Source organism: Lytechinus pictus, chromosome 8 (assembly GCF_037042905.1).
Source record: "Lytechinus pictus isolate F3 Inbred chromosome 8, Lp3.0, whole genome shotgun sequence".
Classification (NCBI taxonomy): Eukaryota; Metazoa; Echinodermata; class Echinoidea; order Temnopleuroida; family Toxopneustidae; genus Lytechinus; species Lytechinus pictus.
The window spans coordinates 11,061,278-11,085,079 of NC_087252.1; the positions used below are offsets into that span (position 1 = coordinate 11,061,278).

Sequence of the window (23,802 nt, forward strand, 5' to 3'; positions counted from 1 at the left end):
TTAAACCACAACTTTAAACCAGGGTTTAATTCAAACCTGACTTCGGAATACGTGACAAAGGGTTTAGCCTGTTCGGTAATAGATTTTCCGAGGAGTACACAAATCGCTTATGGACTAAATGAATATAAACCACTTACAGAAAAGATCAGTGCCGCGCGATTCTACGTTCGAGAAATCTCCTGGTCCGAGCTCGTTTCTAGCAGCAACACGGACCTCATACGTCTGTTGAGCCCGCAGTCCTCGTAAATGGACCACGATAACTGCCATGGAAAAGAGATGCAACGTTACTCAGACAATTGTAACACTATAAAAAGCAACCAAAACCCAATGGGACAATTGTTCATATTAGAAAGAGTTTAACCCTAAAATGGCCGGGGGGGGGTTGAATCAACCCCCCCCTCAACATTTTCTGCGATCCTTCCGCCGCGCGAATTTTTTTGACCGCGCCACTCGCAGAGTTTATACTTTTAAGTCTCGCGCATCTTTTGAGACCAAATTTACGACGCCCGGGTACGCGGTTCCGAAATTACGCAACATTTTGTACGTGCATGTCATACCAAAAATTGTTCCAAAACGTGATTTTGTGTACAAAGTCAATGCAAATTGAGTTTTCTCATCTTATTCATAAAGATATGATTATTTTTACTATAAACAGCTGAAAGCAATTGATTTTAGCATAATTATGCTTCAAAAAGGTTGTGCAATAAATCTGGTGAAAAAAACAAAGAAAAACAAAAGGTTGAAAAACAAAGAAATACATAAGAAATTCATAAAACAATAAAATACATAAGAAACTGATTTCCAAACCGAAGTTTTTTTCAATTGCCATTGTTAAGAATGCTACAAAGAATATTTTTACCAAAAATTAGCATTCTAGGAGCTTTATTTAGTGAATTAGAGCAAAAAGTATGATTTATGCATAAATTAGCATAATTAATTCATATAAAATAAAATCTCATTATTTTGGAATATTTTACCATACAGCCTTGTAGATTACATCGCACACTACCAGCGTGCAAATTTTTGCGGCGCTCGCGCGATCGGCGGCCGAGATCTCAGGGGGGGGTTGAATCAACCCCCCCCCGGCCACAGAACAGACAAAAAAGCCCGGCCTAGTTAGGGTTAAAGCAAGTTTTATCAAAGAAAGTAATGGAAGTTAAAAAGTCTTGTACAATTTATGGGGTCCTCAAATTGGCGAACATGCTTAAAAATAGATGATTTTGTGGACAACTCTCCATTCGTTTATTACCCCTATATTTTATATATTTCTGATTATTTCCTCCTGACCTTGATGTATGTCGTGTGAATTATATTTTCCTAAATGATTAATATTTTAATACTACATGCATATATCATTGAATGAAATACTAAAATGTTTGTACAAAAATAATAATTACTAGTTATTTCTACACTAGTACTTGCCTTTTTTTATACTGAATTTAATTTTAAGTATTGTCATCTAATATTCAAATGGACGCTTTATCTGTTTGCATCCATTATGTAAGCGTGTAGTCACATTCATTGTATACAATTTTTATGTAATAATTGCTTTATATCTTCAATATTGTATTTTGATGTTGTTTGACTCGAAGTTGTGAACGAAACAAATTTCCGATAGGGACGAATAAAGACAGACTTCGAACTTGAACTTTGACTTACCACCCTCATATAGAGGTCTATCAAGGCAGATGCTACGATCTGCTACCGGACAACAAATGTAAAACTGAGAGTCCTCACAGTAGTTTGTACATTGTAACTCTTCACCGGTCAACATTGGAAGGATCATTCGTCGGCACGTCATTTCATCTGATACAGCTGTGGAAATTAAAATTTGTATTTAGCAGGTTTATTTTGTTATTGTCATTAGTATTATGATAATTATTATCATTTTCAGAATCATAATTACCATTATTATCATTTTCAAGATCTATATCATCATCTTCACCACCATCATCATCATCATCATCATCATTATCACCAACACCATCATCATCATCATCATCACCATCATCATCACCATCATCATCACCATCACCATCACCAACACCATCATCATCATCACCAACAACGCCATCATCATCATCATCATCAACATCACCATCATCAGCATCATCATCATCATTATCTTCATCATCATCATGATTTTTATTACCATTATAACTATTATTAACAATAATAATATTACTATTTGAAATTAATATAGTGCATAATAGTCAAAGAGACTCTCTATGAATTGTATAAATAAAAAATTTACTAAATTATCCAAATTATACATTAAATCTAATCTATTACGCTGGTGAGTATGCTGCAATGATCTGGTAAAACTTCATACATGCATCTTTTTTAAAAAAATGCACAAAAAATAGTTGAAGGTTTTTAGTAGGGTATAAAAGAGTACTTATCCCTTAAATCACAAAGACATAAAAACAGCAAGCATTAAATTTAAACTTTGAATGAGAATATCTCTAAATTGCTAAAAAGAGAGATATACATGTACATACATGTAGTTTTTGCCATATCATGACTGGGGCTTTTATCCTGTCCTAAGTTATGGACGCCGTCTTACAAAGAGTTCCAATTAATCCAATTAATCTCAACTGTATGGAAATCCATCCATACCATAATTTTTTCTACAGGAAATTTGCACTATTTCCTTAATAAACAAAGAGAATCACACTGAATCTTCAAGAGAATGACAAATGTAAAGTATACTTATCTAGGAAATATTTTGTACAAAACATGCATTTCAAATGTTGACCATGCTGGCTCTCCATACACGTAGTTGCGGTTGATCAGAACAATCGCAACTCTTTGTAAGACTGGGCCCTGGTTTCCACACAACTTTGTATATGTACTTACAACTTTCATACTCAAGAATGGTTGGTCTTGAATCGGTGCGGACTTTGTATTCAATGGTATACCCAGTGATGAGAAGCGAACCATCGTCATTTGGCGGACTAAACTGAATAGACATGGTTGACGAGGTTACGTCTGTGATGCGTAGGCCTACAGGTGCGGATGGCCTCTCTGTAAAGAATCGATTACCATTATCATTTTATCTTTTATCAAATCATTATTATCAAAATCATTATCGTCATCAGGGGCAGATCCAGGATTTTCGAAAGGGGGGGGGGGGGCACATTTTCTCAAGGAAAATTTGACATGCAAAATCAAAAGGTTTAGTTGTTTTGTCCACCGTAAAATCTGACAAAGCAAAAAAAAAAAAAAAAAAAAAAAATTTGTGCTTAAGGTCATATTCCCCTTAAAAAATGCCCTGTCTCTCAAGAGGAGGGCAAGGGGCACACTTATGTATTAATGGCATATTTACATTTACATTAAAAAAATTGACCATGGCTCTCAAGAGGGGGAGGGGGGGGGCACAGGCTGGATGTGCCCCCAGATCATCATCATTACGCATAGAGACCTGTAGGTGTTATGCATCTATTAACCCTAAAAAGACTGCTATTTCAACACCTAAGATGGGGGGGGGGGGCTGATTGAGCCCTCCTTCTACACTCCCAGTCAGCTATCTTTGACTCACAATTACCTGTAAAGACAGATAATGGTCAGTCAAAGATAGCCGACCGGTTGTGCATGATCTCGGCCACTGATCGTGTGATCGCAACGAAAAATCGGCATGCACATTGTCCATGGCATAATCTACAAAATTGTTTGATCGAATTCTTCGAGAAAATTCATTTCTGATTAATTATGCTAATTTATGCATAAAGTATGAGCTTTGTTCTAATTAACTAAAAAATGCCTCTAAAATGCTAAATTTTTGTTCACAGACTCTTCACAGGATTCCGATCAAAAGAATGTTGCGTAATTTTGGAACTGCATACCCGGAGGTCGCAATTTTGGTCTCAAAAGTTGCGGGAGACTTGGAAGTAAAAAATCAGTGAGCGACAAGGCCAAAATCTATTGCAAACATTTTTGAGGGGGGCTGAATTAACCCCCCCCCCCCATCTTAATACTGTACCATTATTATTACTACTATTACTACTACTACTATTACCATCATTATTATTATCATAATTAATATTATCATTATCATTATTATTATCACTATTATTATTATCATAATCATTATTATTATCATTACGATTATCATCACTATCATCATCATCACCTCCACCACCATAAAAAAAGAAAATATCTTAGTAGCCATTGCCATTTTTCAATGAAGATCAAATGACTTTATTATTCATGAACAAAATTAATAATACTACAATTCTGATTGCTTGATGAAAAGCTATTTTATGGATCAAGGCTTTTAGTCAGGCTTCAAAGATGTCATTTCAAGATTTCGTTTGAACTTACCCGCTTTAGTAAGTTCCTGTCGATGATTCAAGAAGCCCTTGGTGTTTGAGCCATTGCAAAAGTAAGCTCCAAAATCCTCGTCTTCGGGCGTGATCTGAACATTCACAAACAAAATTATAACAGTACAGTAAAAGATGCTTCTTTGCTTGTTTAAAGGCTTGTTCTCATCTGCCTAATCTCGGCAGGGCTTAAATAGTTTTATTCATGCTCTACTTGGTTATCTGTGCACAAGGAACTAAGAATGAAAATCAATGTTCAGAATTAAAAGGTAAGTGCATATATATTGGACAAGGAATGCAGTAACAGACAGAATATCAGGGAGCATATCATGAAAGGAACTGTTTTATGTTTTATCCAACAAAGAATGATTTATCCATCTAACAGCTGCTACAGAATTATTACCTCTTGGCCAGTCAAAATTTAAACATTGTAAGATACAAAATACTTGTCAGACAACAATGTTGATAAAATGGTCTCCAGGGTGTAAAGAGTTAAAGGAAAATGAAAGGATAGATTTATTATCTGGTCATAAGCCTATTACATTTCACTAATTAAAATAAAATTAAAATGAGGCAGAACGCCTTCCTATTTCCCATGATATCCCAAGTCAAAGTTATCAATATTCTGATATTCGAAAGACCCGTGGAGGTCACCATTTTGCTCATACTCCACATATCTCAGTGGGGGGTTGTGACGTCAGCGACAAACAACTCGGTGTCCGACCCCGGCGCGCACCTGTGATTGCTAGCGTAAAACACATAGGCCAATGCTGATCAGGATGGTATACTGCCAGGCGTATGGCTGCCAAAATCGGTCAGAAAAGGGGACAAAATGCAACTAGCTTTTACAGAATTCACGATCCGCAGAAGAGGCCAGAAATCTCTCTCTAAAAAAAATGGGTGGCTGCTGCTGACTGTGCGCCGATGTGCCTCTATATACTCTAGCTCTGCTCGTTGAGCGATTTCTTCGGCCGAGTATTGTGGCTCGAAGTCGTAGGCTCTCGGGCCTTCCATTTCAATACAAACGTGCGCGATAAGTTTTGTTTTATTTAAAATCAATGGTAACAAATAATAAACAACGTTAGATATACAAAAATATAGCACAATCAACAATTTCACGATATTTAATCAGGATAAATAACCAAACTTCCAACATAACACGATCACTCGGTTCAGGGTATATGACCGTCCATACAAATTTAGCTTTGTCAAATTTGCCAATTTGGATATCGTAAATAAATTTGTAAAAATTTTCATAAAAACTCATCAATTTGTGTTTTTCAACCATAAAATAATTTCAATAGCTTTTTAATAATATTTTCAAGTGTTTTATGTGTATATTTTATTTATTTCTGATAAAAAAAAAAACTATATTATGCAAACTTGGGGCGGTTTCAGCCCGTATAGCTAGCTATGTATTATGCAAATGGAAGTACCGGTCGCGTACCGGTACTACCGAGAGCAGTTGTTCATCGCTGACGTCACAATTTTGAACGAACCCCGCAACAATGGCGATCTCCATTCAGAGACTTCGAACCTGAAGAAGCCCAACTTTGAAGAGGTGGTACTCGATACTGGTAAATCAGATTGGTGTTTAAGTGGATTCATTTTGATTGTCATGTACTTATCAATGATATTATGTGGTATTAAATTTTGGGTTTCATTCTCCTTTAACCCTAAATAGACTGGGCTATTTCGAATCCTAAGACTGAGGGGGGGGGGCTGATTGATCTCGGCCGTCGATCGTGCGATCGCGACGAAAATTGGCACGCGCGCTTCCCATGGCATTATCTACAAAACTATAATATAAAATTCTGCGAAAAATCTCATTGCTCATTAATTATGCTTATTTCTGCGTAAAATCATAAGTTCGCTCTAATTAACTAAATAATGCCCCTAAAATGCTCATTTTTGTTTCACATACTCTTTATAGGCATCTCATGAAATTAATTTTTTTCAAATGTCAACATCACATTTATTTTCTTATGTATTTTATTGTTTTCTAAATTTCTTATGTATTTCATTGTTTTTCATTGTTTTTCAAAGGAAATCGTTGGGGACTTTATTTTGAACATAAACAAGATAAAATTAATTGATTTTAAGCAGTAGAAGGAAAAATAATGATATATTATATGAATTTTGGCTAAAAACACTATTTGCATTGGATTTGTACACAAATTCATGTTTTGGAGCAATTTTGGGACTGCATGCACTTACGAAATGATGCGTAATTTCGGAACCGCGTACCCGGAGTTCACAATTTTGGTCTCCAAAGTTGGGCGAGACTTGAAAGTAAAAAGTCAGCGAGCGACGAGGTCAAAAAATTTTGCGTGGCGGATTTATCGCGAAAAATGTCGAGGGGGGGGCTGAATCAGCCCCCCCCCCCGCCAGTCTTCTTAGGGTTAAGGATAAACAAGGAGAACACTTATATGGCAAGAAGACAGATGAAGAATAATGACAAAGAAAGACTTTGGAGGAATTTCAATGAAATCCTAGGGGCATTTATCCACAATGGGGATTGAAGTCGAAATTGCAATTAAAATGGCAAGGACTTGCATGGACAAGAGCTTGACCACAATTCAAAGAGCTGGATCAACACATGTATGGTACGCACATACAAAGGCATCATTTCTTTACGATTATACGCTGTGCATTGTGGGATAGAAAAAAAAACCAAGATTTGTAAAATTTCAAATCATTTGCAGATTCACACACCAAGTCTCAGCAAAGTATCAAAAAAAAAAATTTTTTTGGGGGGGATTAAGAAGATCAGCAATTTGGATCACAGCGGCTCTTTATGATTTCCTTTCCAGACAAGCAAATATGCAAAAATAAAGAAATTGTTTTTATAGTTTCCTTTTTCATCTGTGTTTCAATGCCACTACCGTACCTGGATTACAGAAGTTCCTGGAGGTAGGCCGTCAATGACTGTCACATCTAAACCATCAATGAGTTCTACATTATTCTTCGTCCATTTGACGGTGGGAAGTGGGTAGCCAAAGAACACGCAGGTGAGGTTCGTCAGTCTCCCGACCCACGATACAGTGGTCAATGGGGTCCTCGTCTGGTCTATGATAGGCTTGTCTGAAAATGTGATCAAACAATACATTTTAATCAGCTTTTGATCCTTAAATTGGCCATAATCATTATGTTTCAATCTCCTTTCTCACTATAGAGTGCTCAATGGGGTCCTCATATGGTCTATGATAGGCTTGTCTGAAAATATGATCAAACAATACATTATGGAGCATTGTGGGCCAATGGATTAGTCTACACACTTTGAAACAGAGGGTTATAGGTTTGAATATCAGCCATGGCATAACTTCATTCAATAAGAAATTGATCCAGAATGTCCTGCCCAACTAGTTTTATGTTTGGGTAATGTCGCCCTCTACGACAGTTCACTGTTAAATCCGCCCTTGCTCGGCCGGCGCTTTTCTCTGAGGTAAAGCCCGACAACGTAAACAAGGTGGATAGGTGCGCTATACAAATACCCTATATTTTGTCATTATTATTAACAATAATAATGTAACTTATAAAGTGCCAAATCCAATCTGTACATGTAGAGTGCTCACAGCGCATAAAGAGCCAAGAATCGAATATAAGAGTTTTGACAAGATTTTTATAGTCCTGACAGAGGCACTTTTTTGATGTCTTCAGGAATGCTATTCTAAAAAGTGGGGCATGCATAAGCAAAGGATCTTTCCCAAAAAGTTTTTGAAACTTTTGAAATAACATAGTGGCCAGAAGTTGATGAGCATAAAGACCTACTTGGTCTGCTGTAATTGATAAAGGAAATACTGTATTGTGGTGCTGATCCATGAATGCTATGAAAAGCAAGCAACAAACTCTTAAAGATTATCAAATTTTTGATCGGGGGCCAATACAGCGAATTCAAGATGAAAGTTATATGAGAGCGTTTATTTGACAAAGCGACAATGTGAGTCAGAGCATTCTGAAGCTTATATAACTGAGCCTGGGGTAAGTTGAATACAATAACATTACACAAAAATCATCTGCATTTGCTCTTCATATTGAGAACAGTCATTATCATTATCATTATTTCATAACTCTTTTCCCTGATACAGTGGTTGACAGAGTCCTTTATCTACTCTGCAAAATATGTAAAAAACTTGAAGATAAAGATCGTAACACTTACATTCAACCAGGAGCATGTGATCGACGTAGACATCGCCGGCGGGGCTCTCAGCATAGCACGTCCAGGTACCTTCATGCTCTCGTTGGATGTTGGTGATGGTCAGAGTCAGGGCCCCGGTAGCGCTATTCTGTGTCACAACGACCCTGGAATCATCAGGCTAGGTCAAAGGTTAGAATAAATACAGTAGAAGGTATAGAGCTATGACGACAGTTGCCTGGTTCTAAACATTCATGTATGAACCCGCCAAATGAAAGCGTGTTTCTCATAGGAGAAAATGGCTGCAGTCGGAATTTGATCGCTCGCAACCTATTTTTCAGACGACAAATGTGGACAGACGATCGTCAGCTGCGACTCTGTTTAGAACCAGCCTGCCATGACACCATAGCAACTGACGTCACACTTCGGTACTTAATCTACACATGGTTTTCAGGTGACATAAACTGACATGACATTTGCTCCTGTGACAATTGCTCCGGGCTTTATTTCATCTAAGATATAGGGTTAGGTTGCTATAGGGCATTATGTTCGGTTATGTTAATTCCTTAAAAAAATTAAGTGCAGCAGCTAGGTCGGTAGCCTAACAAGGTGGATATGTGTGCTATACAAATACGCTATATTACACCTATTTACGACACTGTTATGTCGCCCTCGTGAGCCATATAAATGAAAGTCGGGTTGGTCAGTCCATTATCTTTTTAAAAATATTTTTCAATACCTTTGCTGCTGTGCATGAGAAATGGGATGATTTACTTATGCAATAAAAATTGCAAATTTTAGAGCCCTTTTAAGTTATTTATCACAAATTTGAACAAATTCATCACACAAATCTATCATTTTCTCACAAAACATTACATTTGTATATATAATTTTGGTCTGCTAGAAGGACAGAAAAAGAGAAAAATACAGAAACCCTGCTTTTTGCATATGATGGTCACTCGTTCAGTCAGATAAGAGCAACACAACAATTTTTAATTTAATAGGCCTTAATAATACCTGAGAACCTAGCTCCAGCTCATGCATGGCGGTACGCCCCCCACGTCTGAACGAGAGGGTAGCCTCTGAACGGAAGTTAGTAATGGCACATTCAAAAGATCTTGTATTGCCTCCTTCAGCGGTCTCATCAACGGTGTATATCTGTTGTTGCGTTAGGACCGGTGGTACGAGCACATTGAGCTCGATGGTGTGCGTGATTGCAGTACTGAAAGATTAAAAGATAATTTAACGAAAGAAATTTGATGAAATGAATTCTACTCCTACTACTGTAATAATGCAAGACCCTGTTCTCACTATACTCTTTAAAACTTGTTTACTGGAATCCGGTTTAGGAAACCTGTTTGTTGATTTTAAATCAATATTATTATTACCATAGCAATGAAAAAATATATATAAACAAGGCCTGAACATATCATACCTTGTCCTAGCTCCCAAAGGGTCGTTACTCGCTGCACATTCAATCGTGATTCCATTGTCGTCTTGCGGTAATTGAATATTTATAATCCTCAGTTGCCTATTTCCAACAGATGACAACTCGTACATATCTGGAATGTTGGTGATCTCTTCGCGGTCGCTACCGATCACATGTGTCCATGTGACCTGTGGGTCGGGTCGTCCAGTGGCCACGCACACCAGGGTCACGTCTGAGTTGATGACAACGTCCCGTTGGGATGGGAGGGTACCAGCCCATTTAGGTGGAACTACAAGGAGTAAGAAATATATTGATATACAGTACATCCCAGAAAAAAGGAAACCAGAATTCACATGTCTTTTTTTCTTCAAAGGAAAATGAATTATGATATTTCCTTTACATAATCATACAATTCAATTATTCCTCTTTATTTTGATACTTAAAGCTAAATGAAAGTAGTTGCAGTAAAACACTGATTTCGTGAGAAAGTCTGTAAAACCAAGGTTAAGTATTACTATATCATCGTGGATCTAGATCTGGTACAGTACTTTGTGAAATCATAAAATCTAAGCTGAAAAATTATCACACTGAAGATCACAAACACAGATACATGTAGGCACACATGGGACAGTGTATTATTATTGCTGGAATAAAGACCAGACGGAAGTGCCAGAATCCTCGCTTATTTTGCTTATTTCTCAGCAATTACACAATTTCTTCCAGCACATATTTTTTATTCATACAAACAGACACTTGGATGGTCATTATATTGGACTCTGTAAAAAGTCATTTTGGAGATCGTTACCACAACTGGCATTCATCTTTAACATGAGACAAACACTTCATGCTTTAATGAGAAAGACAAGTTTGAAATTTTAATGTCAAACCAGGTTGTGCAGAAAAAATTGACAAGATTGGTTCTTGACATGATGACAGTGCTTATTCCACGATTGGCTCATTATCATTTGTTTTGTATTCTTTGTTAAAATTCTCTCACTGATCACTGAAATGAGTGTGGATTCAGATTCACACGAGCTTCTGCGCAAATTGTTTCTGATATGCCTCAATATTTAATGTTTGTTATCTGCCATGCGTGAACGATTTGCTTAGCTGTCGGTTTCAAATTCGAGATGAGATTCCACTCTTGCCAGAAGTATCAAATTTATGGCAAAAACATATTTAATAATTGTGAAATCTATCCCTGAAAACAGGTTTCCCTTTTTTGTGGGACGCACCATATAGTCAAATCTGTATTGAAGGAAGGCAAGAAAAGAGGTCTTTGTGATTTTTAAAGACAAGTACATTTCATACTTGCTTCAATGATGAAAATTATTCAAGGAAAACTGAAAACGTGATCTTTATGGACAGATGGTATTCATTAAGGTTTGTATGCATACAAATAACTTATTTGCAATAAATTACAAATTCAATATCAAATTTAAATTGCAAACTTACAAGTGGTACACAGGGGCCGCGGAACGGTTTTCAAAGTGGGGGGGCTGAGCCAAAAGTGGGGGGCTGACCATGCTAAAAATCACAATCATATGGTCATTTTTACGTTTTTGTACACGGTTTTGGAAAAAAGTGGGGGGGCTGAAGCCCCCCCAGCCCCCCCGCTTCCGCGGCCCCTGGTACATTAATGATAACTCTGGCAAAATAATACATTCATCACAAGACGTAGCCAGGATTTAATTTTGGAGGGGGCGGTAAATGCACGCGAAACGTGCCAACACTTACAGAGTGCGGAAAGCACATTCCCTAGGGGGAGGGTGCAGGGAGGGGGGAGTTTCCCCCCTTTAGCGCGGAGCGCGAAGTTTTTGATATCTCATCAAATTCAAATCAAAAGAAGACATCTCTTGCGTCTGTAGCACCCTTATCAACTCAAATTCAATTGACCTGCTGTGAATTTAAAAAATTGTTTTGGAAAGAGAAATTATGAGCGCCCCAAAATGGGAAAAGATTGAAGAATTAAGAATAATTCCTCTTACCACTCGAAGCGCGGAAGCTTAAAACGTTTTATAAAAATAGTGAACAGAATTTTTACAATTATGCCTACCTTGGTCAAATCAGATTTGATTGTGAAAACTTTATCCACACTAAATTTCGTTAACTCAAGTCGCAAAACAGAAACAGGTATATACAGGAAGGAAATAGGCCCTATTCCTTCCGGGAATGGCGTTGAAGCTCTGAATAATAGAAATTTCTCTGAAACTTTAACCTGTTCTAATTTTGATATTTCTTAGATTATATACAACTCGATTAAGATAAAAAACGTGCTCAAAATTTGAAAGGGATGATGCAAGCTAGAAGAGGGACTTTTCCTTTCCCATGCTCGCGAAGCACGGAAACCTCTGTGATTTATTTTGGAAGAAAAAAACATTGCGTAATTTCGCTCATATTAAGCGCTTCCTTTTGTTTGATCAAGAAACTTCAGTGATATTCAAAATTTCAAATCAATGGCGCAAAACAAGATAGGACATGGATGTACAGCGATACAGAATAAAGATTAATATCGTACATATTTGTGCATATACCACGGCATGAATTTAATGCCTCCTCCTTTGAGCAGATACTTCGCCAAAAATTACTTGCTGAAAAGCGTAGAAATAGCATTTGGGGACTCGGGTAGTGACCGAAAAGTCTCCCCGCTCCGAACAGAAGAGCCAAAATATTGTGTCAACGCAAACAAAATAAAAATACTTTGCATAATCTTTACACCCCCCTATGTATACTTTATAATTTCTGGCAAGAATATACGCTTCCCCCAGCCGGGAAGGGGAAAAACGGAGTAGAAAAAAAGGTGTGGGAAACAAAAGGGAATAGCAAATTTGAACGTCTCGTTCAGGTTTTTATTCTCTTGACAAAAAAGAGGGAAAAAACAACGAAGCTTTACCTTTCTTCCATTTTCTCCTTTCGCTTTTTCTTTTTTTTTTTCTTTCCCCCTTTTTTTTTCTTTTTCTTTTTGGGAGCATTTTTTGGGGGGTGACCGCCCCCACCGCCCCCCCCCCCTGGCTACGCGCCTGTCACAAGAAGCAGATCCAAGAGCACTTAAAAGTAAAAAAAAAAAGGAATTTCTATCAAATCCAGAATGATAACAACATTCTACTTTCATCCCAACAACATCTCCAAAGCGCTTTACAGATATTACCCTGGTTATCAGATTCTGAAAAGCACAAAGAGATACAGATATTATTACCCTGGTTATCAGATTCTGAAATGCACAAACATTGTACAATGTATGCAAAGTAAACTCTACTTCCACTCCCTGGGGAGCATTCCAACAAGAGTGTCTGTCAAGGCTCAATTGCTAGCTGGAGTTTAAATGAGAGAACTGAATTTCAGAATGGTAATAATAGCCCGGGGGGGGGGGGGGGGCCACTAACATTGACAAGTGGATACCATACGCGACCAAAAAACATGTAAAAAGGATGTCTTTTTCAAGATAGGGAACGGTACGTACGTAACGTGATAAGGGTGTCAAAAACACAAATATATTGAAAAAAGGGTATTTCGCTCGGAAAAATATATTCGTGTTTAGGGTCAAATATGCGGGATGATAAAACGAAATCAAAATTTTATAAAGGATGTCTATTTTGCCCCAACACTACGTTTAGAGTCCGATTTGCGCGAGGTGTGGAAGGTGGGGCCGTACTAAACCAAATTAATGGTGTGTAAAGGTAAAACCGACGATCGACGGACCCGTGACATAACAATAAAATATCGCTGTACTTGTTTAGGGGTTCATTTCAGGGAATACTTGCCAAGAGTATCGTTTTGTTTCCAATACTTGTTAAGGGGTGCATTTTCAGAATATGGAAAATACATCGCTGTACTTGTTTAGGAGCTCAATTCTGGGAATACTTGCCAATATTTGTTTCCAATACTTGTTAAGGGTAGGGTTTCACACGCCAATACTTGTTAAGGGGTGCATTTTCAGAATATGGAAAATACGTGTTTAGGTGCTTTTCAAGACCCCGTGGTCGCGCATGGTATCCACTCGTCAATGGAAGTGGCCCCTCCAGGAATAATAGGCATGCTAGGGAACAAGATTTTCTTACCTTGTACTTGCACAGTGATGTACTTAGCAACACTCAGAGTTGTTTCTGGATAATGGGCTGTACAGCCGTATTCACCTTCATCGTCAACTTCAACATTTTTCACAGTGAGCTGGCCAAATGCCTCAATAAATTTTGCTGCAAGAGAAGGGGGAAAAGAGAGTAGAGCTCAATCGAGGTGTTATGAATTGAAAGAGGAAAATCTAAGAAGAAAAAAAAGCAGAATAGGATGATAAATGCATTAAGTTCTGGCATGTTAGGATTAGCAGGATTTGAGTGAAATATATGTAGTTGTGATGCTATTAGATGCTATTAGTCTTACAAAGAGTTACGATTGATTCAATCAATCCAAACTGTACGGAGATTCATCCATACCACATTTTTTTCTACAGGACATTTGCACAATCTCCTCAGTAGACAAAGAGGATCACACTAAATACCTAGAAATATTTTGAACAAATTAGCATTTTCCATGTTGATGTTGCTGTCCGTCCATATTTGTGGTTGATCGGATCAATCTCAACTCTACATCCCCCTTTTCCTTTTTCTTATGTTATTACAAGAAATCATAATTGTTTAATTTTTTCATAAATGTGTAAATGATGAGTCTCCATTATGATGATATAAGTTGCAGCTAGAAATAACTAATGCCCTTAATCAGTTGTCAATCCAATTGTTTTAGTTCTTGGTATAATTTTTTTTTGAATAAACCTAATTTCATAAAATAAAATACAAAAGAACAAGTCGGGGATATGACATCATCAGCCCACCTAATGAATATTCATGAAGACCTGCTAATAACTGTTTTACCGGAATAACGCAAATCTCTATAATTAATAACTTTATTATTTGTCATCAGATTTTGATCAAATTTTCAGCATTTTTCTTTGCTTTGTGAAATTTTCTCCTTTTATTGCAATATAAATATCTTCAACCCGGAGCATCCCTTTAAAGTGCATATCAAAAGAGATGCCTAAAACACAGTATTTTACTTGGACTTCCGACGGAACCGGCATCTTTCGTCCAAAACATCTGCAGTCCCTGATCGAGAGGCCTGGCCGTGCAGTAGATTGTTGAAGTGGTATTGTAGATAAGGGACTGCTCCTCTTCATCGCCATCATAGAGAGGAAATTCAATGTTTTCTGGAAAAGAAAAAAAAATAGTTCAAGTTAGATATATCCAAAGATTAAGACAAGTGGAAAGCCTATTTATCATACATTAATCATGTTTTTTTTCTCTCTATTTGCAATAATAAATTCTGGGATCTCACATGAGATCCCGGTCAAGATTAAATATCTGTTTTGGGGTTTTCTTTTGCTATAAAACCTTTAATATTTTTTATATGAAACCACTTCTCAAGCATTGGAAGAACTGGAATTTTCAGGAAATAATCATTGCCTTGCTGACCAGAGGCATTGATCCTGGAATTTGGCACATATTTTCAATTTATACAAACACTTGCTTGGGTGGTCATTTTATTGGATTCTGTTTGAACTCATTTTGCGGTCGTTACCTACCACAACTGGTATTTATCTTTAAAAATACTCACTGAAGATTTGAACATTTCTCGTTATCGTTTGATGCCCTTGCGCCTGGCACGAATAGAGACCCGCATCGCCGCCCAAAACGTTTCTAAAATGGATTCGGGTGAACCGACAAAGTGTGTCCGGGGTTGCACATTCTGTAGAGCTTTCCGTCTCAGTGACGTACACTCTGCCACTCCCTGAAAGATTGAAAAGAAAAGATGAAATTGGGCGTGGATCCAGGGGACGGGCACAGGGGACACGTGCCACTTTTCGGGCCCCCTTTGAGAAATTTTAAAGCCCTGCATAAACTTCAAATGTGATAGGGCAATAAACATACTCAATAATAATAATAATAATACATATGATTTATATAGCGTCTTTTCCATTTTGATCAAATGCTCAAGGCGCTTAGAAGAGAGCAAGACATTAAAGTAAAGAGAACTATAAAGAAAAGTACAAGAAAGGGTAAATTAAAAATGAGGAAAAATTACTGTCTTCAAACCTAGTACCTGCTGGTGAACAAATGCAATTTTAAGTTGCCCTTAAAAGGATGTTGCAGAGTTTGAGTTCTTCAGCTCCTGTGGAAGTGAATTCCACAGGGCTGGTCCGGGATGAGCAAAGGCTCGATCGCCCCAGGATTTTTTAGATAGTGGGATATGCAAGAGACTAGATTGGGATGATCGCAGTGTGCGTGCAGGTTGATAGTGGTGTATAAGAGACTTGTTGTAATCGGGTGCGGATCCATTGATGATATGATGAACCAAAAGTAGAATTTTGAAAACTATGCGATCCTTTATGGGCAACCAATGGAGGTCTTAAGAACAGGAGTGATGTGATCGTGTTTATTTGACAGAGAAACAATACGAGCTGCTGAATTCTGAAGTTTTTGAAGTCGGGTAATTTTAGAGTTAGGTATATTAAAGAGAAGACTATTACCGAAATCAAGACGTGAGGAAATGAGTGAGTGCACAAGTTTCTCTGTTGCAGAATGATTTAAATATTTTCGAATGAAACCAATGTTGCGCAATTGATACCAGACAGATTTACAAATAGTTGTGACCTGATTTGACATTGACATTTGGGAATCAAAAATGACACAAAGATTGCGGTATGAATCAGAGAGAGGAACAGGATTACCGGCAATGAAAATGGAGTCTATGTTAAGTTTACTTAATTGAGATTTGGAGCCAAAAAGCATTAACTCATATTTACTGTGGTTTAGTTGCAGTGAATTTGATTTCATCCAGGTGTCAATAGCAGAAATGCAATTTTCCAAAATGCGCAAAGCTTGGGAAGCTTGAATTTGGTCCGGTGGAAAAGAGACAAAAACCTAAATATCATCGGCATAAATATGGTAATGAACAGGGTATTTTGAAAAATATGGCGAAGACAAAGACCGAGCAGGTAAATTGAAAATAAGGTCGGTCTGCCTACAGAGCCCTGCGGTACTCCACAACCTAGTAATTTATCAGCAAATTCCACTGCATGTAAATGTAAGCTAATATGTAGATTTCAACCAATCATTTAATTAGGATCCCGATTGTTCATTAATCACTGCGAACAACGTGTACAACTACAGTGGTGTTCAAAATTAGTGAACCCCACCAGAAAATGAAAATACTTAAAGTGTTTAAGTTCTGCCATGTTTTAGATATTTCATTGTTGAGTAAGTCAGATAATTCGAGAAAGTTCCTTTCTATGGGCTTGCTGAACATTGTAATGTTGTTGTCTACATTCAACTCACAGCATGACGGAGTGCATTTCGTGGTGGGGTTCACTATAAACTTCTGAGCACAACTGTGCATACTTGAAAATCAATAAAACATGAATATAACACAGTAGTAATACCCAATACAGTGCACCACTGAATAGGCAACTAGATCATTGGCACGTCATAAATGCTAGACATGTTTTATTATTAGACAAAAGAAATGACGACAAGAATAAACAAGATTTAAAATTTGAAAAATGAATGAAAATGAAAGTTTTTACCGGCTGTTATAGCATTGCTTTGTTGATCTTCCCACCTTGGTTGGGGACCACTGATATCAGGGTTTTCACATTTGTAGAAGAAACCACTATCACCTTCAAACCTGGAATAGGAGTCCCTTGGAGTCACAATCAGTGAATCTGTTCAGAAAATAGAAAAATAACGATTTAGTATTCCCCAAAATCAGCAAATTGTGCTAAAGGCACTGTGAACAGAAATACTGTACATCTACATGTATGTTACAAAATGAATGACGATGTATGGAAACTACTGGAAGGCACTTTTAATTAATTGGGACTTTGAGATCTTGACCATGCATACTCTGAATCCTCCTTGAAATTATGAGGTATTGAAACAATATGCAATTTGGTAAAAGTATCTGAAGTACTGTACCCTAGAGATGACTTGTATAGCATTGACTATAAATTAGCAATATACTCTGGGCCAGATTGAAAGGAAGGTAAAGCGTGTCAAATAAATTATAGGAAGGGGTTAAGTAGCCTTGCTTTAAACATTTGTAAAAATTTGTCAGCATTTATAAGCAGTCTTGCTTCTTAGGGGTCCTGACCATTAAGTAATCTGTAACCTGTTATATTTTGAATGAGTTTGTTTGTATCATGTTATTGTTGTAAATATTTTGATGTCTTTTTAATGGTCAATAAATTGAAATTAAATTGAATTGAAATTGATACTGCAATACTAGTACATGTAGCTCTGATGGATTCACCATCTTGATATTGAATAAAGAGTTAATAGACCTAATGTATGTACATGTACACTGGTATTGTACTTGTCTGGATGAAAATAGATGGAGAAGGCTTTGAAGAAACATGGCAAACGCATTATCTGCAGGCACAGCTCCTGATCCATAATACTCAGTTTGATCAACAAGTTTGATCAACAAGTGGGTCTTCACTCTTCACGCAAGACTAGCAAAAACTTGCCGAAACTGGCCTCCTGTAACACAAGTCATTGGCAGGGACTCTACATTTTCAGACCACTTTTTTTAATGAAGCTTTTGCACAGTAAGACGGGCTACGAGACTTTTCTGAATTTTCTCCAAATAAATAATTTATCAAATTTTGACTTTTAAAATCATATCGAAGTTGACTTAAAAAAAAATGTAAGTCAATATGCACTGTGATGTTACATTTTTCTCCTCCAATTTTGAGCAAACATAATTGTTGATAAGAGCCTAATACTGTGCATTCTTATCTCCATGCAAAGTCAACAAAAAGTCCTCGAAGTGAAGTTTGTATTTCAATAAGCTGCACACGACCCAAATGATGATATGACTGTCCAATATTTGATCAGAAGCAGCTACCGTTGAACAAGGGTAACGAATAGATCCTGCAGAGATCCTTTCCTCAACTTGGAAAAAGTTATCTGGGTGGTCTGGATGTAGTACAAATGCATAGATCCACAGAAGGCCCCTCTCGTAATTTCAGGCAGGGGAAGTGGGGGGGGGGGGGCAGGGGTAATAAGTACAACATTTGGTGGATGATTCTTACCCAGCTGCCATATTGACTGCCATTTTTTTTTGTTTTTACCTACAATCTGCCAATCTTACAATGAGCCATTTCATCAAATAAAACATGGTTTTCTACTGGATGCATTTTACCAGTAGGCTACTACAGTATTTTCCAAGGAAAATTTGACAAGCAAAAAAAAAAAGTCTTCACTTTCAAAAGGGGGGCACTCTTCTGTTTTAATTTTTTAATTCCAAATTTTAATTTTGCTTCTCAAAAGGGGGACAAGGACTGGCTGTGCCCCCCCCCCTGCTGGATCCGCCAGTGCAGTACTAACTCTAAATATTTTCTCTTTTTTTTTTATTTCCGGGCCACTTCTCACAAGTATCTTACTATTTATGTAAATTAGCTTTAACACTGCCATGAAAGGGCATTTTCGTGGGCTCTTTTTAAAATTATTTTCCAGTGCTCTTTTGAGCATTTTACAGTGAGTGCAATCATTATTTCTTCATTATAAAAATATAATTGCCTCAGGGAATTCTGTCTTGAACAGTTAGGCCTACATGTACTTGTAGTTAAACTGGGATCAACTTGATTTCCATCACCTTTTCAATTGGTTCATACTAATTACTACTTCAGTTCTACATTCATGCTTGTAGGCAAGCACCCTGCAACCAGTGGACCGACAGCTTAAACCTGTAAGGTCGTATAATCTACCATTAATATGATTACAATGTATTAATTTTAAATTATAAATGAAATAATTTTTGTCATCATTTTTATACAAATAACTTTCATAATTTTATTAATATCACTATTTTTCATTCTTTCCATTATCATGATGCAATCATTATCATCATTATTATTAATAGTAGTACATACTAGTAGTAACTTAGTAGTAGTACTAGTAGTAATAGTATAGTAGTAGTAGCAGTAGTAGTAGTAGTAGTAGTAGTAGTAGTAGTAGTAGTAGTAGTAGTAGTAGTAGTAGTAGTAGTAGTAGTAGTAGTAGTAGTAGTAATAGTATACATGTAGTACATGTAGTAGTACATGTAGCAGCAGCAGAAGTAGTAGTAGTAGTAGTGGTAGTAGTAGTAGTAGTAGTAGTAGTACTTGGTATCAGTAGTAGTAGTAGTAGTAGTAGTAGTAGTAGTAGTAGTAGTAGTAGTAGTAGTAGTAGTAGTAGTAGTATTAGAAGAAGTAGAAGTATTATTTTTATTAAATTATTATCATTATTATTATAAACAACTACTACTACTACTACTACTATAATAATAATAATGATATAATGATGATATATGTAATAATAATAATAATCATGATAATAACATCAATAATAATTATAATATGAGAAATACTAAATACTTAGATACTTATACATGGCATTTTTATAGTCCTACATATTTTCATACTGCTATACATGTAGGCCTACAGTGCATGTGACTACATAATTCATGCTTGAACTACATTGTAGATACGTGCTGCAAACACGATAAAAGGGTCGACTGTTTGCTACATGTAGAAAACCGTAGAACAGCAGGGTTTCATGTAATTATGGGCCTTTAGAAGTATAAAGTATGTACAGCCTATAATTTGTAGGCCCATGAATATGTTGTTATTTCCATAAAATATACAAAACAAAGAAACAGAAATCAGAATGAATTCAAGTCATGAAAACAGTAAGACAGCCTCAGGCATATACATACACGCTGGTTCTGCATTTGATGATATTGAGACGATTAACAGAACTTTATGCACCCCTGATCAGTATGCAAATGAGGAGACTGCATAATCCACATTCCACTCACTACTTATTTTGTATTTTATTATGAAATATGGAATATTCTAATTAGGTGGTCTGTCATTAAGATGACAGATCACCTATTATATTCGTCAGAATTTACTTTATTTATTTTTATTGCCAAATCTTTGTCCACCTCTATCTCAAAATCGGGCATGTCAATTTCCTTGATTTTCATGTCATGTATGGGCATCATTATGGACATGGGAATGGAAACTTTTCAAGGTTATCAAATCATGATGACGTCATCTAGGCGCCATTTTGTAAAATTAAATGATTGATCATATCATCGCAACTAATCATAAAAAATCATCCATATTTGCATCATATCAAGTTCAGGTGACAGGTCATCAGGACATATCATCAGAGGTCATGCAAAGGTCACGACGCGCACGTACGCGCGCGTCAAAATTTTAAATTTCCCCAAATCGACCGTGGTCAAGTTTGGGTACGTTTCTGGTCATTTTGAGCATGTCAAGAATTTGCGCGCGCACAGGTATGCGTGCGCGTTCTTGCACCTACCATCGTTATGCATCTTCGAGTCATCATTTCTTTCATGTCTTTCCATTGTTCATTATCTTCTGATTAATTTGATACCTCATTCAGCCTCTTACGACCAATAATACGGGAATGCGCGTCCATTCAAATTTGCATTACGCGCGCGTAAATGGGCTAAAATATGCCTATATAAAATTCACTGTAGCTCTTCAGGGAGTCCGTTGACCCCAATTTTTCTTTTCATATTCGAATAGAGTATGAATAGGAGATATGATTTCATGCCACATTTGACTCTTAATTACATCGTGACGTCATCAAAATGGCGTCGGAACTAAGAACAAGTGTTTTCTGTTTCATGATGTCACCACAGTCATTTAAATTGATTTTAATTCCGTAAATCTTGGTCTGTTCTCGCCAAATTTTCAATATGTTTTAGCTTAGAATGTATCCTTTAGACAATACCTCCACTGTTTCATTTTAAAGCTTGTACTATTCTCAAAACTAGAATTTGTAGAGTTTTGTCATCATGCCAATTTGGAATTGCAAGAATGTACATTCAATGTCAAGTTGACAATATGTTTCCTATTTTGCTCTCTGTGCTTGTCGAACACACTGTGGCCGACTGGATAACACACCTGACTGGTATACCAGGGTTCGGTGGTTCAAACCTCGCTGGACCCCCTTTTTTTTTTTTTTTTTTTTTGGGGTCCTTTTTAGGTGGTCTGTCATTAAGATGACAGATCACCTATTATATTCGTCAGAATTTACTTTATTTATTTTTATTGCCAAATCTTTGTCCACCTCTATCTCAAAATCGGGCATGTCAATTTCCTTGATTTTCATGTCATGTATGGGCATCATTATGGACATGGGAATGGAAACTTTTCAAGGTTATCAAATCATGATGACGTCATCTAGGCGCCATTTTGTAAAATTAAATGATTGATCATATCATCGCAACTAATCATAAAAAATCATCCATATTTGCATCATATCAAGTTCAGGTGACAGGTCATCAGGACATATCATCAGAGGTCATGCAAAGGTCACGACGCGCACGTACGCGCGCGTCAAAATTTTAAATTTCCCCAAATCGACCGTGGTCAAGTTTGGGTACGTTTCTGGTCATTTTGAGCATGTCAAGAATTTGCGCGCGCACAGGTATGCGTGCGCGTTCTTGCACCTACCATCGTTATGCATCTTCGAGTCATCATTTCTTTCATGTCTTTCCATTGTTCATTATCTTCTGATTAATTTGATACCTCATTCAGCCTCTTACGACCAATAATACGGGAATGCGCGTCCATTCAAATTTGCATTACGCGCGCGTAAATGGGCTAAAATATGCCTATATAAAATTCACTGTAGCTCTTCAGGGAGTCCGTTGACCCCAAATTTTTTCTCACTCTTTTATATATTCAATATTTCATTTGGAGATTTTGTAATTACGTCAATTTTAAGTTATTAGTGAAAATTACATATTTCCGCAACAAACGTCAATGACTTGACCGTATCTTCGTTTTTACTGGTCAGTTTTCTTCCAAATTTTGATATCGTATAGTGAAGACAATTCTCTACAAATAACGTGTGAATAATTTTGACTTTTGACCACAGCATCAATGTGTTATGATGTGTTTAAATTTTTGCAAATTTTTTCTGGACGTAATTTTTGAGAAATTCTTTAGAGAAATGTTTTATTAACCAATTGTACAGTCTTCCTGAAAATTTCAAGCCCACTTGCCTTGCATTTTTTTATGTAGGACAATTTTTGTAATTTTGCCGGAACTTTTTAAGGGGCAATTTTAACATTGTAAAACATCATTTATGTATTTTTTAGTAAATGCTGCAATATTTAAACGCTATTGGGTTGAAAATTTTCATTCCGGACATTTTGCGGAAATTCCTGGATTTTTTTCTGTTTGTTCATTTTTACTTAATATAACATATAACAAATTTTCAGGTACCTTCTGTGAAATGAAAAAATTGTGCAATTTAGTTAATTACACATGTTCCCGAAATTTTGCGGGAAAATTGCCAGTATTTGAATCTTTTACCTGACTTTTTTTCAGTAAAAATCATCAAGAAAGAATTTTCAAGTAAATGTCAAAGTCATACACAATTAATAAATGGATATTGAAAATTTTTGACGGAAAATATTATTTGAAATGTTTAAAAATTTTCAGAAATTTGGCAAACATTTACAAAAAAATATGGTTCTTTTATCAAATACATCACTCATGAGTTTTGAGGTGAATGCTGTGAAATTATAGCATTACGAAACTTCTCATTAAAATCTATTGAAATGTAGCAGAAAATTTGAACAAAAATATTTAAGATATTTTAGCTTTTAAAAAGTATCACCTATGAATTTTCAAGTATTCTGTGAAATTAATACCCACTGACATTGTGAAATGTCAGTGGGTGAAATTAAAAAAAAAATGCTCAAAGTACAAAGAATTTTTAACAAGAATTTGCATAAAAAACATCAAACTGTCGATTAAAAATTAGCTGCTGTGAAAATTAAGGCGCCTTTCATTGCGCAATTTTGGAAAGCCAATTTCGGTAAAATCGTCTGAG

The 23,802-nt window shown here is 36.5% G+C and overlaps 1 protein-coding gene across 1 annotated transcript in view; it reads right to left on the bottom strand.

Moving 5' to 3' along the window:
- The window catches only part of LOC129266328 (fasciclin-2-like), a 33,643-nt gene that overhangs the window by 5,922 nt on the left and 3,919 nt on the right, over window positions 1–23,802 (bottom strand). The window contains exons 3-14 of the mRNA XM_064103567.1: window positions 17,460–17,597; window positions 15,491–15,664; window positions 14,934–15,083; window positions 13,945–14,079; window positions 9,893–10,175; window positions 9,475–9,679; window positions 8,482–8,638; window positions 7,213–7,406; window positions 4,324–4,417; window positions 2,860–3,027; window positions 1,660–1,815; window positions 138–260 (exon numbers count right to left, since the gene is read on the bottom strand). Of these exons, the coding sequence (XP_063959637.1) occupies window positions 138–260; window positions 1,660–1,815; window positions 2,860–3,027; window positions 4,324–4,417; window positions 7,213–7,406; window positions 8,482–8,638; window positions 9,475–9,679; window positions 9,893–10,175; window positions 13,945–14,079; window positions 14,934–15,083; window positions 15,491–15,664; window positions 17,460–17,597 (1,977 nt within the window). The remainder of the gene's footprint in view (window positions 1–137; window positions 261–1,659; window positions 1,816–2,859; window positions 3,028–4,323; window positions 4,418–7,212; window positions 7,407–8,481; window positions 8,639–9,474; window positions 9,680–9,892; window positions 10,176–13,944; window positions 14,080–14,933; window positions 15,084–15,490; window positions 15,665–17,459; window positions 17,598–23,802) is intronic.